General features: G+C 40.1%; 1 protein-coding gene across 1 annotated transcript in view; it reads right to left on the minus strand.

Annotated features, from left to right (window-relative positions):
- SLC12A1 (solute carrier family 12 member 1) overlaps positions 1-16126 on the minus strand; it is a 48290-nt gene extending 32164 nt beyond the window's left edge. Inside the window, exons 1-9 of the mRNA XM_055002397.1 lie at positions 15871-16126; positions 11961-12525; positions 11087-11215; positions 10530-10605; positions 6181-6276; positions 4392-4531; positions 3856-3966; positions 2415-2526; positions 1799-1926 (exon numbers count right to left, since the gene is read on the minus strand). Coding sequence (XP_054858372.1) covers positions 1799-1926; positions 2415-2526; positions 3856-3966; positions 4392-4531; positions 6181-6276; positions 10530-10605; positions 11087-11215; positions 11961-12365 — 1197 coding nt within the window. The 5' untranslated portion in view covers positions 12366-12525; positions 15871-16126. The remainder of the gene's footprint in view (positions 1-1798; positions 1927-2414; positions 2527-3855; positions 3967-4391; positions 4532-6180; positions 6277-10529; positions 10606-11086; positions 11216-11960; positions 12526-15870) is intronic.
- Positions 16127-16496: the final 370 nt, after the last annotated feature.

Consider the following 16496-nt stretch of genomic DNA (forward strand, 5'->3'; position numbering starts at 1 on the left):
ACTATCCAAAGTGGTTGGTGCAAGACTGTAATTTTTCCAGTTTTAGAAAAGAATTTCAAATCATCCCCCTGAAGAAACTCGGCTTAGTTTTGCCCTTAAACTCATGTTTAATTCTGTGATGTACAAGCTCCTGTGCTTGTACAGCAGCCCCTATTCACACAAGATACAGACAGCCTGTTTGGGGCTCGTTTCTATTTCATCCCACGGCCACAGCACATTGTGTACACTGCAGAGGAGCCTTCCCCGTATGAACAGTTAAAGCCACTGATGCTGGCAATGACTGGTGTTTAAGGTGCCTCTTTCATATCGTCATTGCCAATACAACATGTATCGTAGCATAAAGCTTTGATGTGCTAAAACGACCAGTCCTATGAAATGTATGAATTAGGCAATATATTTTTTGCAGTCCAGAAGGCTAGAAACTTGCTTAGCTGAAAAAGAAAGCTCACATCCCCAGCATGCTGAATTCTCCACCCAGCACCAAATTCTGAGCTTGCTTAACAGTTGCGAAGAGTCTTAAAATGCATGTGTGGAGAACTATGGAGCTGTCTCAACAATTCTTGTTTCAGACCACTGTTTTGGCTTGCTTGTTCACAACTGTTAGTCCCATTATGGCTGCCGGAGAGCAGGTATTAAACGCTTGCCAATGGAGATGTAATGCAACCCAAAGGCTGAACATAAAGGATGAAGGGACAGGGAAGAGTTGCTGTGTAAACAGACAGGCATCGCTAAATTGGTGCCTGTCTCATGCGCAGGGCTGCAGTGGAAAATTTGAAAAACATTGTTGCTGTTCCGTATGTTCTCGCTCTTGTTGTGGTCACAGCCACTAATTTAAAAATTGATGCTTAGAAATGTAATTTATGTGCCCGTTATAGATTATTGTATATTTTGACTTAAATTCTGATCTCGGATCGTAATAATAAGAAACTTGTAATGGTACCAATTTAAGAATTGCTGAGCTCTCTAAGATCAGCCTGCCACATTCCTACTTTTGAAAAGTCTTCCAATATATAGTAAGCCATAATCTTGAAAAACTGGGGGCATGAACAAGATCTGCCCCCCATGCAAATGAGCCTGTGGTGGCCCTTCCAGAACTGTGTAAAGGACAAAGGGAAAACTGCAGGATTGATTCTTCTGTCTAATCCAGCCCACTTTAGAGAAGATTTTGCAATTCCTTCTCCCCCTCCAATTGTAAATTTCACTTCCACCATAAGTTTTTTTTAAGGAATTAGCAAAGCTGTAGTGATAGGAATTACGTAGCTCATTTTCATGTACAGTACCCTGATAATGGGTCCATTAATATTGTGCTGCTAGAGTTATCGGTGGCCTTTTAAAATTTCATAGTCTGTTTCTATAAGACAATTTTTGCTGAAGTTAAGTCTCTGCAGCCAGTTCTGCTCCATCAGATTAAGCAAGTGAGGAACTTAGCCAGGTACCTATCCTCACGTGAATGTGATAGAGCACTATGCAGCAATCCAACCCAGAGATGAAGATCTGATTGTGCAAGAGCTTGTGCAAGAGCACAGGAGCTAGTATAGAATGTAAGGTTACAGTATTGGTGCAAGTATTTGCAAAGCAGTGCTAGTTAGTATTCTCCTTCCAATGGTGGTTCTTAGTATCCAGTCCCCTGTTTCAAATGGCACGTTTGTTAGTATCCGTTTCACTTCCTAGGTGCTGCATAACTGATGATAATAAAACAATTACAGTTTATCATAGGAAAGAACATTACAAATGCTTGCTTTCTATTCTGGCAAAGTTAAGGTGTAACCGTACGCATTCTGTCACTTGAAAGACATACCTCCAGGTCTCCAGAGATATTGGCTCCCGCAAGAATGCCAGTGGCTGCTGGGAAAAAAATGGCAAACACAGAAAAAAACCCTTCCCCATTTCTGAAATCTGGTCCAAAGTTTTCAGCAAATATTGAGGCTGCAAAAGAAAGGAGAGGAATCTTTGTGAACTTTTAGGGCACATTTAACTGATGTGATTGATGCTTTGAATCTAACACAGCCTCTCTTCCTGTCTCCATCTTGGAGAACTCCTGTAGAGGAGCGTGACCCAGAATGCTTAATGGAGCATCTAGAGCAGCTGGCTGTATAGATCCTCCTGACCGGATGGAGTTAGGCACTGGCGTGGAAATCCTGTATGCAGTCAGCAGGTTTTATATGGCAATCTGCTGTAGATGCTACTTGAGTGCTAGCTTATACACCATATATATCCTCTATGGTTGTAACAGGACCCTAGCAGGCTGGAAATGATGGTATCATGCCCAATTTTGCTTTATGTGGGATGATGCTGTGCTCTCCCTATTATAAGTTGCTCATATTTACAGCAGTATCTCTTATTTTGCATAAATCAGGGCAAAAAAAACCCCCCAAACACACACACACACACACACACACACGAAAACTCCTTGCCTTGATAATTGAAAAAGCCTCTTGTTTTTTTTTCATGGTTGCTTGGAATGACTGTCCCAATGAAGAAGTTCACAATAGCAATTAGAAGGATAATAAGGAGAATAACTTGGGCCTGTAAAGATAAAACAGAGGCTGTTAAAAATAGTGGATTTGCTTTAAATATTTGTCCTTTATTTATTTATTTATTTATCATAGGGCACTTTTAAACTTTACAGCTCCAAGCTGTTGATGTTTTTCAAAGTTTTGGCCCTAAATCCAGAGAACATCAGTGAGACTACTTAGTCAATGCTAAGGGATCTCACTGATTTCAGCAGGATTTACACATGACTCATTTTCTTGAGTTCAGGACATCAGGGGTTCTTCTACATACTCGACTTTTTTTGTTGAATGGCATTCAAACGGATAATAACACAAAGTCAGACATAACCAGGCCCAGGGAATAAGTCAGATTTCTGTGAGTCTCGATGTTTATGTTGAAATTAGCGTATTTGTCCAGAGGTATTTTTAGCGGGTGTGAAAAGATGAGGAAGTCAGATTGGTTCTGCTAATTTTGTCAAAGCTCCAGATATAAAGTATTGCTTACAGGGAACTGTGCAGGGTGCCCAAAAGGATTGCTCTTTAATACTTCAGGGAGGTTCCATCCATCCCCCCAGTGCTATTGTAGGGGCAGGCAGAGAACACGAAGCTCTCCAGGCTCTTTTTCCTCCTGACTTTGGTCAGACATACGCCATCACATGAAGAGCTAATGTGGATCTCTCTGTGTGGATGTTTCCTACCCTTTTACCTTTATTGAACAGAGACATGTTCATATGAATTTTAAAGCAGAACCAGCCCCCCCCCAATGAATGCATGAACCTTTTATATTGAATGGAACACCTGTACATTTTGTCCTCAGGTTTGCATATTGAATGAAAAATAAATGAGAATCAGTCCCCAAATCCAAGAAATAATGATATAACCAGTGGTCATCTGACTTTTGGAAGGAGGAATCCCTTCTAAATTTGCTCTGCTTTTCAAAACCTACTTGCAAAGAAACACCACTTTACTTTTGGTCTCCGCCAATGTAAAACGCACGAATCTTAAAACTGAAAATATTTAAACTTTATTGTTCATTTTTTAACGTTTTTGTCAATATATATCATTATTGAGCAACAGGCTATATTTCATGGCCATTTGGCAGATTATGTGTAGAGGCAAACCCAAACTTACCATCAAGCCTTCCAGAGCATTCCCCACCCTGTCAATTGTCCTTGGTCCTCCTCCCCCTCCTCCCTCCTCGCTTCATAAACCTCCAAGTAAGAGAGTTGCAACCCACTTTTGGGTCCCAACCCACAGTAAGAGTATCACGGTTGTATTGAGCAACACTAACTCCTGGTGGTTGTAAAACATCCTCTTTTGTATTTATGATCTCTGAGCACTTATTTTTAAAGTTATGTTTTACCTTTGCTTCCCATTCCATACCAGCCACAGAGATGCTCAAAAGAACCACTACAGTTATGGCTCCTATTATCCTGATGTCATTGGATTCATCTACCATTAGGGCATTACTGCTCTGGAAAAAAAATGGTGAGAAAGAAATGATTAAGAATATCATTTGTGCAAGATAGCTCTGGCAGCTACATAAAAGAAGGGAATGGTTAAAGAGGGATTCTTCACATTCCATGGGTAATGAGCCCTGAGTTTCACATTTTTATGCTGGTTGGGCCTCAATCGCCAAGGTTATTGGCAGGCTAATTAGAACCTTAATTCCCATTAGTAATTTTGAAATTCTTACAGCACTGTAAGAAACATTTCTTCAACCTGGCAGAAGGGAAGAGAAAGCTTATAAATTAGAATTTATGTTACGTTTAGAGAGTTCTAATTCACCAATAAAGTTGCTCCTTAGTGCATTTATAAAACATGTGATTGGTATGGATAAAAAGTTATTAACCAAAGTTTCTTCTTTTTTTAAGCCACGTGTAAGGGAATCATACTTACCCTGAGGAGCTCCACAACTGTTTCTGCAAATCCAACGACATACATGGCTACTGCCACAGCATTGGCAAAGGCAAAGATTAGTCCAATGGAGCCACCAAATTCAGGTCCTAAACTTCTGGAGATGAGGTAATACGCACCGCCTGTCAGTACAGCAGAGGGTAGCATTTATCATACAAACAGAGTTGGCCCAAGACCCTTTGCTTCCCCCGGTAGCTGCAGCTGGTACTCCAAGATGTATTCCCTGGCTTCCTTTGCAGTTCCAGAAGCTGCTTGAGTTACATTGTGCGCATTTGCATGGGATTGGAGTGTTGATCTTGGAATCTTCTATGATACTGCAAAGGGTCCTGGGGCACACTTCTGAAATAAGGACCTCCTTATTTGGTCCTCTGAGGAATACTGCTGCCACAAGCAACTGAAGTGTAAGCAGATGGCCTGGCCCTATGTATGAAAATCCCCTGAACCCAAGTGATCCAGAGTGCAGCTTCTTATCCTCACTGATGCTTTCTCAGCCTCAGATAATTATTATTTCATTTAATCAATGTAATGCTTTCAGAAGATTATATATGGTTGTAATCCTAAACATAGGGTCTAGGAAGTAAGAACCACTGAACTGAGTAGAATTTATTTTTCAACAAGCATGTTTATGTTTCAGCTGTGTATATAATCTGCTGTATCCTGAAAGCTTCCCCAACTGCACTGAAATCACAGGATCCCACCAAAAAAAATTAAACTGGTAATTCAATAATATATTAAAACCACCAGTCTTACATACTTAAAAAACAAATACTAAATTCAAGAGCAACATTGTGCTGATAAGATCATAAACTCTGCTAGATCAGACCAAAACACCATCTAGTATAGTCTCCTGTTTCTCACAATGGACAACCAGCCCACAACAAAAATTGATATTTACTCTAAATTTGCCTTTCTTTAATGTAATTTGACTGCTGTTTTCAGCAGATAAGGAGATAAAAAAAACCATTCTCTCATTTAAACAAATAGTTTACTCACCTCCTCTTACCACTCCATTTGTACATATGGCAGACATGGAGATACCTGTTAAAGTTGTAACTACCACACTCAGGCAAATAACTACGACTCCAAGACCTGAAAAAATCCCAAAACAGATGTTTGACCCAAATACCTTTGTCAGATTATTGTGCGCTGAAATCCTGCTAATAAGAAGCTGCCATCTTTCGTCAAAGAGAAAAGGTCTGACTGGATCTGTTAATATGGGCAATGCACTAAATTGTCAGGATAAAGTTAAAAAACCAGTAAGGTACTAGATGTTCGCACTGCATCCAGAATGAATTGTCCATGTCCTCAGAAAACTCTGCAAGTGAAGTATCGTAAAGGCAATGATTAAGAAAGTGAAAAGTAAGTTAATGCATCCAGTCATGTTCATTAGCCCTTAAACGGTCCAGTCCATCCAGGAAAAGGCAACCTGCAATGCTCTGAATAAGAGTGTCCTTTTTAATTAAAGAGAAAAAGAACAAAAGAATCTCCAAGAAAAAAGTTGATTCAAATCCTCCGTCAGTCCCAGATAGGATCACCTCACTTCGTGAACTGAACTGAACTTTGTGATTCGCAGGAAAGTTATAGATCACTTACAGGTTATTAATAGTATTGACTGTACGGCTCACCTCTTAGTTCCCTGCAGGTTTACTGCCTGTTATGCCGTTGTTGTTTTTTAGGGTGAGGGGTTCTCAGCTTGTCTAATAATACTTGGAAAACTCATTCTGAATGTTATGAATATATATATATATTTTAAAAACCCTCAAGATTTTACCTCCACGAACAAAACCATTAGTTGCTATTGCAGAAGTTGATAAGCCAGTAATAGAGGTGACTGTGGTGGCAAGGAGGATTATGATAACTCCAAGACCTGTCGGCAATGAAAAGATCAAAAATATATCTTGTAGTCCATAACTCTCCAAAATGTCCTCTAAAATCATATTTTAAACTAGAACCCAGGTTCATTCTTAACCAAGCTTTTGTTAGCAAAATGACTACTGCTAAATTAATCCCTCCTCTCCCCATTTTGTCTGTGTAATGTAGGCTAGAAGCTTTTGGAATGGTGGTCCCCTTAAGGTTAAACAGCTTCTGGCTATTCAGTAACTATGTTAGAATAGTATTTGGTCACATTCACCTTTTGCCCTTCTCGTTTGTTTCCTCCATGACCAGTTAGTCTTGCTGGTCCTCTCCCTGTTTTCTCCTCCACTGTAAAAATTTAGCTAAACTTGGGGCTGCTGTACAACTTTGGCTGAACAGAGAGCTGCTATACAATCTTTGGATTACAAACTCCGCGCAGATCTATCTTTCATTCTTGTCACCTGTAGGGAGCCATGTTCATGGATGGCGACGTGATAGGATTGATGAAATAATACCATTGGTAGTAAATTTCTCCCAATTGGCCCTATCCCACATTCAAGTAAAACAGATTTTTTTGAAGAAGGAAGGACAATCCAGTTCTGCACAATATTTCCCTTTACCTTCTGCCTATGCTTGGTGTGGAAGTGAAATCATGTTTTCCTTTCCTACATCCACTGGACACACCTGCCTTCAAAACACCTCGATATTCACATCTGAGCATAATGTTGGAACAAAGTGTGCAAGGTGCCCCTCTCCCAGGAATTGACCATGTGATTTTGGTCTATGTACATTGGATTTAAAACATTTCACCCAAATGTAAGAATCTGAGGACATGAAAGGAGGTGCATCCAGTGGGCTGGCGGGTGCACAAAGGCACAATCTCGCTCCACCCACCACCACGTGTGAGAAAAAGACCGGAAAGAGTATTGTCTGAACTTTGATAACTATCGAATGATAATTGTAGACTTAAATGTGAAAACCAAAGCCATTATAACCACTCTTGTAACAAAGTAACACCAAGATCTGATTAAAGTTTAGATTAAAACCCCAGATGGAAGGACATTAAATAACATTAAAATGAATTACTCTTGCCCATGGCTATTTTCACACCCTGGAACAAAGTAATGCTTCTTGATGATGGCAATAAGTTACTAAACTGCCCTTAAAAAAGAAACTAATTTTGCATGAAACCCCAGAGCAAAGTCTTGGCAATGTTAAGATGCAGAGTTTTCATGGCAAAGCATATACTTATATGTGTTTCCAGCTGCAAGGCTTCATTTGGTATGCATCATAAAACCTGCGAGCACCATTTTATCGGGCATAGTGCCAAATGCAAACATGTAACACTGCATGGATGGGCAAAAATCTCCTCTCTTACGTTAGCAAGTTTTTTGCCTATTAACTCTTGTCAAAAGCAAAAAAGTTTTAAAGTTTAAATGCATAGAATTTCTTCCCAACATAATCCAGAAACAAATACAAAAATCCTCACTCAAACAAAACGCACCTGATGCTAGAGAGATGAACGGGGAATTTAGGAAATGCAGGTTATTGCAGATACTGGATTATGCTTGTGTTTAGATTCTCACCCTGTCTTTACAAAATAGGAAGCTTTGAATTTAAGAGGATGCCCACAAGTTTTTCAGAAGGTTGGCCAGTTACACAGGTGTGGTGTTCTTAGTATAGAAATGGTTATAAACAACAGAGAGGGAAGATCTACTCAGACTTAAGACCCAGTTTATTCAGTAGGGCTTACTCCCAGGGTAGTGTTCTGAGGATTGCAGCCTTCTTCTGATGGGACAGGAAGCAGGAGGGAAAAGACCTAGCCTGGGCTTAGTCTCACTTACTGAGTGATAATGCAGTTGTGCCTGTTTAAGCTATACAAGAAAATATACAAGTGTAGCTTTCTTGTATACATTCAGAACTAAAATGCATTCTGTTGGCTTGACAGAACCGCAGGCTGTATGGTATGTACAGAAGGCCTCGTAGTTGTCCCTCCAGATCACAGCAGCTATACAGAAAATGGTGAGCTCTATGTTAGCCCTGACCTGGATAGCCCAGGCAAGCCTGATCTTGTCAGATCTCGGAAGCTAAGCAGGGTCAGCCTTGGTTAGTAATTGGATAGGAATCCTCCAACAAAGACCAGAGTTGCAGAGGCAGGTATTGGCAAACCACCTCTGTTAGTCTCTTGCCATGAAAACTCCACCGGGGTCGCCATAAGTTAGCTATGACTTGATGGCACTCTCCACTTCACTCCATATTGGTCTGTAATCCAGATGGGGAGAAAAAGACACAAGACCCTGTCCTTTGTTGCACCATCTGTTGGCAAGCATACACATCTTCCCTGTTTCTCAGGTTGTGTTCTGTGGCACTGAAGCGTGAGGGCAGGGACCTCTTGTATCGACCTCATCCCAGGGTACAGTGTGAAGGCATATAATGCAGAAACATGATGAAGGAAACCTGAGGCCTGGCAATGCCTGGATAGGAGACTGCATGAGAAGCCTGTGCATAACACCTCAAGTTCTATGGGAAAAGGTTCTTTAAAGGTTAGATTTCTTCTAGGCACTCATTACCCTAATCTTGATGCATGCAGATCTCACAGCTTTGGAGGAATTTTGGAGGAGCAGGACATGCCAAACTCCTCCTGTGCACTGTCTTCTACCACAAGCTCACAATCCAGCCTACAACGCAACCAAACTAACTGTTCTCTTCAGATTTCTGCAAGAGACAATGCGTAGGCCATTGCCATGAGCTAGTTCACATCAATTAGGGTTTTGAGTTACTTAATCAGAAAGTCAATTCATTTCAGCCCAGATCACATATTATGGTAAGGATTAGACCACTAGTTACCTGGAAGAAAGTGCAGAATTAATCTCTTGAATGACTGTAGAATTGGTTGATAACTTAGGCCATAGTATTGGCTCATGAACTAATATTTAGTTAGTTAATTCATTTATACCCTGCCTTTGTCCCCAGTGGGGACCCAAGGTGGCTCACATCATTCTCCTCCACTTTATCCTTACAACATCCTGTGAAGTGGTTAAGCTGAAAGTAAGATGGGCCCAAGGTCACCAAGAGCGTTTCTGTGGCAGGGAGATTTGGGTCTCCCAAATCCTAGTATGACATGCTAACCACTACAGCACACTAGCTCTGAAGAAACTGCATTTCAAATTCAAGCCAAAAAATGAAGCCATCTGGTATCATATTAATTCTAAGGAGTAACATATATCAATTGGCTTATGGAGTATGATTTAAAAGGTACCCTCAATGATTTGAAAAATGACAGTTTTGTAAAAGCTGTACCATGTGGGTTTTTTCTGAACATAAACAGCAGCTCTCAGTGACAGGAGAGAGATCGATGTGTCTTCCGCATCAGTCCCTCATGCTAGTTTTTGGTCCATCCCATGGCTGCCGACCCCATTTTAGAAACATTAGTAGTTATTTTAAAATATCTGCGAGGCCACAATCTAGGGATCCAGGACCACCACTACCCCGGCCGCATGCCTTTTCAGGTGTCAAAACAGCCTCCCATTTCTGTTTTGGCACCTGAAAAGGTGAGGGGGGAGAAAGGAGAGCTCCTAGGGCCAAACTTTTAGTTTGACTCTAAATTGATGCAGTGAACATTCCACAAATGCAATACAAAGAGCACTTGGGTTTCAGTGAAAGGTGGAGCGGAATAAATGGATAACTCTTACCTAAATCAGTTGGAGCAGATCAGTTTCCTTGGGTGTATGCCACTAGTTGTTGGTGTTGGGGGAACCATATGCTTTAATTATTTGTAATTCCACTGATATGTGTCCGTTTTCCTTTCAGCGCAAATACACAGCATGAAATGTATGTGCAAATTAATGGTTTTAAAACATTGTACCTTCAGAGAACAGCCAAGTTTTATTGTTCCAATATTAGCCAGTATTTAGAATATAAAGCTTTCTTCCAAAAACGTCTATAGTATCTTGTTTTGCAGAAAGGCTGGTATCCAGCACAGTTAGATGTGCTGAAAAACCATTTATTTAAATGGCAACAAACCTGGCGTGAGTGTGTGCTAGATTGGGGTTGTTTGAAAAAGTAATTTGCCTAACAGTCTGGAAAATTCCAGTGTTGGTTAAGATAACTTTGCCTTCGGTTATAATGGAAAATGCTCTAGAAAGCATGAATGCATGTTCCATGCCAATTCACACTTCAGTTTAAAGATTAATACTGTTTGCGTAAAGTTTCTCTTGTTTTTCCTGCATATAGTTAAAAAGGAATATGTACTTTAAAAATCCATACCTATTCCAGCTTGGCCTACGATCCAGGACAGGCGAATGAAAAGCATCACGCCCCAGATATTCAACATGCATCTCACCTAAGCATTGAACAAGGAACAAAGTTGCATTACAGTGTTATTACAGATTGCAAGCACTGTTAGTATTTAAAGGGTAAAACTGCTTGGCTTATGATCAGATCAGATAAAAATTATTACACCACCAATGGTCCGTAGCACTATAAAATAATAGTAACTGTAACAGTGCTGAATAACATCTAAAAATAACAGTGACATTGAGGGAACTAGCCTTACATTTCCAAAATGGAATTTCAAAAAATAAAACAAGTTTAAAATTTGAAACAGAACAAGATATAACATTGACACAAAGTAGCAGTCCTAACCTGAACCACCCCTATGTATGTGCATCACAAATCTTGAAAACATTGATATGCTAATCATATTGTGATGTCTAGCATAAGCAACTGCACGTTCTTTTTCTAGAAATGCCCACAGCACAGAGTTTTTAAACGAAGAGCACAGAATTTAATTGTAAGTATGTTACCAGATATGTTCTGCTTACCAGGACACCCTTCACCCAGCCAAATTTCACGAAGCCTCCTTTGGATTCTTCTTCATTTTTGGATTCCACATCTCCTCTTGTAGTGCCATCTGCTTTGGTGAATTTGTCCACTGAAGTAACAGCTATGTTCTAAACAACGAATTTTTAGAAAGTACCATAATACATTCTGTACTGTTGACTTCAACCATAGAGGAAGGCCTATATATCTGCTGGGAATGCAGATAAGTTGTAAAATGTGGTACTGGGCACAGAATTCAACTTCCTAAGAATGTTATTAGAGACAAATTTTTAGCACATATAGGTGTGAAGGTACATACGGGCAGTGTGTGGGCAATGCCTGCCGATATCTCTGCTGACAAAAGTAACAATATATAGTATGCACTATATATTGGTCTTCCATCTAAGTTAACTAGGAGGCTCCAGTTGGTGCAAAATGCTGCAGCTCAACTGTTAGCAGGTGCAAGCAGGAGCATAAACATCGCTCCCATCCTGCAGTCACTCCATTGGCTACCTATCAGCTACCATGCTCAATTCAAGGTACTGGTTATTACATACAAAGCTCTTCATGGCCTTGGCCCGACATACCTACAGGACCGCCTCCCTCCCTATGTTCTGTTTCAGCAATCCTTCAACCCTGTATTGGATCCTTGCTAATGCTATGTCTTTGTAAACTTGTATTCATCTACCCTGTGACATTGTTTATGGAAGTGTCCTTGACACTGTATGGAAATGCCTACCCTTGTCCTTGCTACTGATTGCACTGATCTCACACTATGTAATCTGCCTTGAGTCTCAGTGAGAATGGCGAACTATAAATGATATTATGATATAAATGAATAGCCAACAGGATATTGTCTCCCCCCCCCCAACGTACCTTTGCTAACTGTTCATGAATGTCCATCAGGCTTGGCCTGTTCATTTTGGCTCCGCTGACGCTGCCTGTGTTTCGGTAATAATCAATTTTAGGTATGGCATCCATTGTATTATGACCAAAGCTTTTCAGATAATATGTGTTACTATGTGTATCATAGGGATGAAAGCTTCCATCTGTTTTAGCCGCATCCCCGTTTTGAAAGCAATTGTCATACACCTCTCGGTTTCCATGTCTGTAGCTGACGCGTCGTCTGTTATTGGCCTCGTCAGCAAAAGATGTTTCTTCATAACACTGAGAGTCGGGATCTCCTAGTGGCGGTACTGTATTGTCGTGGCTTTCATTAATGACATTGACCTGAAACCTATTTGGACTTGGATCCGAAAATACATTTGAAGAATTATTCATGTTTGTGGGCGTTGGGTATTATTTTCACAAATCTTCCTGCTCCTTTGTCATCAAATCTTCAGAAGACAACTGTTGATGCTCCCAAATGTTCACAGTCTCATTAATCGGAGGCGTCTTTGAATGCTCTTATGCAGTCATCTCAAAGTGGTGTCATACAACTCTGTCATTAAACACAGGAAGAAAACTTACTATATTTTAACTGCCAGACTGGGTGTCTCGCAACTAAAGTTAGCCTTGTCTGCGCAAGAGCATCTACAGCAGCTGATTCAGAGCTTTTGTGCTAAACCACAAATGCAAGGAAGTAGTGCAGCAGCCCCTGTGAGTTAGAGCCAAGCTACAAGTGACGCCTGACACAGGTTGGACACTTGTCAGCTTCCCTGAAGTTTTGATGGGAAATGTAGGCATCCTGGTCTTGCAGCTGTAATGGAGAGCCAAGCTGTAAAACCAGGACGCCTACATTTCCCATCAAAACTTCAGGGAAGCTGACAAGTGTCCAACCTGTGTCAGGCGTCACTTGTAGCTTGGCTCTTAGTCTCAGGAAACTGAGGTCCCTCCCTGCCCTTAGACGGAATGTCTTAGAGCTTCTTTCCCATAGGACTGTGGAGAAGAGAAGACTTATGCATGGTTAAAAGACATCAAAATATAAAACCACAAATACAAAGATGAGATCTAATAACAAATATACCTGTCAACCTCAATAAATGTAAAATAATAAAACTAAACAGCAAACACGAGAAAGAGAACCTGGGGCATACCCTGTAAAGGGATTATTGACGTTTCTTGTCCCCATCATACCACAGACGAGCCCTATCTTCCATCTCTTCTTTCCCGAATTCTATGTTGGAGAGCATAGTTATGCCACCTTCACTGGTTTACATGTACTGGCTCTGCAATTGGGAGATGGGGACTCTGGAAAAGTCTGAACAAGGGAACCAAGAATTCTTTTATGCTTCTTCTGAACTGGGTGCTCCATGCTACATGAGAGGCAGTGTGGGGTAGTGGTTAGAGTATAAGTTTAGTATCTGGGAGTCCCAGGTTCAAACCCCCATTGCTAGGAAGCTTAATGGGTGTCCTTGGGCCAGTCACTCTGTGTTGGCCTAACATACCTCACAGGGTTGTTACTGTGCGAATAATATGGCAGTGTAGAGAAGGATGTTGTAAGCTGCTTTGGATATTGTAAGCTGCTTGAAGAGAAAAGTACGGAGTATGAATAAGTAAATGAGAATAGCGAGTATATTGGAACAGAGAACAGTTTTTAGACTTGGGATCCTTGTAAAAGCCAGACCTCACCACCCTCCGGAGGCAGCCCTGCTCATATCAGTAGAACTGCCATGATGACATGAACTTAATCATTGCATCTGTGGCCCCCAAAGAGAATGTCTTTCCTATACCGCTTGATCAAACTCAGCTGTAGTAAATAATAGCGTTTCTATCAACTGTAGTGGGTTTTGTTAGCAGGGCTGGAACAGTCTGTTCCAAACAAAATTTCTCCAGTATATTATCTTTGCAATCCATTATCTTGGCACAGTTAAATTATACCATATCCTGGGCTGCTGTAAAGACAAGACATTTTTATATGTGCCAGAAATACAGGATCTGAGGAAAGAAATGAATTGCATCCTCCGCAAAAGGGCCTGCCCAGGGTATCGCCTAAATTACTGGTTCCCAAATTGTATGCAGTAAGAGAATGGCTGGCATGCCGTGAGAAAAAAAGAAAAAGAATTAAAGGTTAGTGAGAGCGCTCAGTCCCATATCAGAAGTTTCCCACTGCATCTTGCTCCTCTGACCTTGCATCTTCACAAGGGACAGGTAACTGTGTTGTATTTATTTTATTGAAAATGTTTTTATACTGCCTTTCTACCCACTTTAGAGTCCTCAAGGTGGCAAACAATTAAAATACATGGTATAAAAACCATAGAAAACAACAATTGTAATAGCTAGAAGAAATGAGCAAATGACTAAGGTACAGAGACAGCTGTTAAACATTAAATTCCAGGAATGGTTTTGCATTCCCTTCACATGGTAAGTTCTTGTTTTATAGACATGTTGAAATAAACAGCGGCAGATGGTCAAAATTTAATGCAGGTGAAATGCAAGATTGGGTCCCATTAAAGATAAACATGTGAGTCAAGAGGCAGGTATTTCCTGCCAAATTAGAAGAGTAATACCCCGGTCCCAAAAAATAGTGGCAAATTTGCTACTGATTGACCAGATGAGAAAGGTACAGAACTTCTGAGAGTGTTGCAATATTTAAGGCACTCTGTACTGTCATGGACTTCGAGGTAGTTGCTTGCGTCAAGTGACAGCATGATTGCAGGACATTAGCGTTACAATCCATAATCAATTTACTTTGCAGATTTAATCTGCTTAGTCAATTAATTAGTGAAGGGAAATTTTAATTGAAGGGGCTATAGGCTACTTGGAGGCTTCTTTGGTTCTTGTGAGTTACAGCAATAGGCAAAAAATAGAAAAAAATTAGGATGCCTTTCTAGCAAGACTGGTAGCTGCAGTTTGTGAAATTGTAAGTTACCTTCCCTTCCTTCACTCTCTCGAAATGAGGAATGTTGCTTAATTTTATGATCACTCTGCTTTTGTTCAACAATTGGAGTATTCATTTATGGTGTCTCACTGCTGTGAATAAATTTGCAATCACCTTTTCCCATCCCAAAATAATGAAATGTATTGGAATTAAATTTGATGTCTAGTTTTGCATAGAAATGATGTAAAAGATGTGACACAAAGGGAAAAACCAGCAAAGAAAATAGACAGGAAGGACTTTTACAAGAAATACAAACAAAAACTAAAAGAAGCAAAACATAGCATATTAATGCATCTCTAGTTAAAATGAACCTATATTCAAGTTTTAATAATATTCAAAAGAATGTACATTAAGGCCTATTCAATTAACATGCAGCATTTTGAAAAAAAGATGAACTTGTCTTCAGTGTTATGCAAATATGAATGTTGGAATCCCTAAACCCGTTTTTAAAAAGGTGAGGAGAGGAAAAAGAACAGGCAGAGCAGAGGAGAGCGCTTAACCCTTCCTCTTCTGCTGTTCATCTGTTAATAACACCCTTCTGAAGTGTCTTTTCTTTAAACATACACCCCAGCATGGATGCATGTGTGTCCAATATGTGCATTGATACAGGTTCGGACCATGGTTTATGTAACTGAGTATGTCATATGTCTACTCCAACTGGTATTCCCCCCCCCCAAAAGCTCTTTTGAGCTTTTTGGCAATTATGTAGCTTCTATTTAAGTCCCACTGCAATAATATCAAAAGTTCTGGATAACCTTGCCAACATATAATCTTCTAATCTAGATTTTATAATTTTCTAACCTGTAAATCATGCAATTTAACCTGACAATCACATCATCAGTCGCAAAGTTCTTATACCAGCTTTCTGTCTGTGAATGTAGCACTCAGAGAGTTCTTGCACCCCTCCCTCAAATTTCTCTGCAATTCTAGTTCTAGTGAGGGAAGAAATTTAAAACAAAAACTTACCTTTACAAATGATCTCACTGGTACATTGAAGTATATATTTGCAGGGATCTGTCAGCTATGGTTGGTCGTCTTAAATATATATTAAATCTCCATTTAAAAATGAATGGATGCTGTCCAAGAGGTTTAACCTGCCACTTGTACTCTTGTTTTGTGCAAACATCAGTTTTCTTCATATTTTCTGATGTGCATAGTTGACTGTTTCCATTCTGTCACCGTAAAAAATGGCTGGAGCCTTCTATATCAAACACCTGTTGAATCAGCCCGTCCCAAAGTTTGAAGTGGAACCTCTGATACCCCTAGCCATATGTTCAAAGGAATATTTTAGTCTATTAAATATTAGCTAGTAATGAGCCTATTAATTCTTGGACGGAAGGAGATAGACTTGGCACTTACCTCTTGCTGAATGTCAGCAGATCCAGGGAAAGTAAACGAGGTAGTCTTCAAGATCTTGACCTCTGTTCCCTTGTATTTATAAAATATGTCTGCAATTGTAATTGTCCTCAACAAATATGTGCAGGGCTGTTGTGGACTATATTCCCAGAAAGTCATGTGCTACTTAAATAAATGTGTACTATTTTGAAAAGTCCTTATGCATACCAATATGTGGGAATGTTTTACTGCCTGAA

Source organism: Eublepharis macularius, chromosome 18, assembly GCF_028583425.1.
Source record: "Eublepharis macularius isolate TG4126 chromosome 18, MPM_Emac_v1.0, whole genome shotgun sequence".
NCBI lineage: Eukaryota > Metazoa > Chordata > Lepidosauria > Squamata > Eublepharidae > Eublepharis > Eublepharis macularius.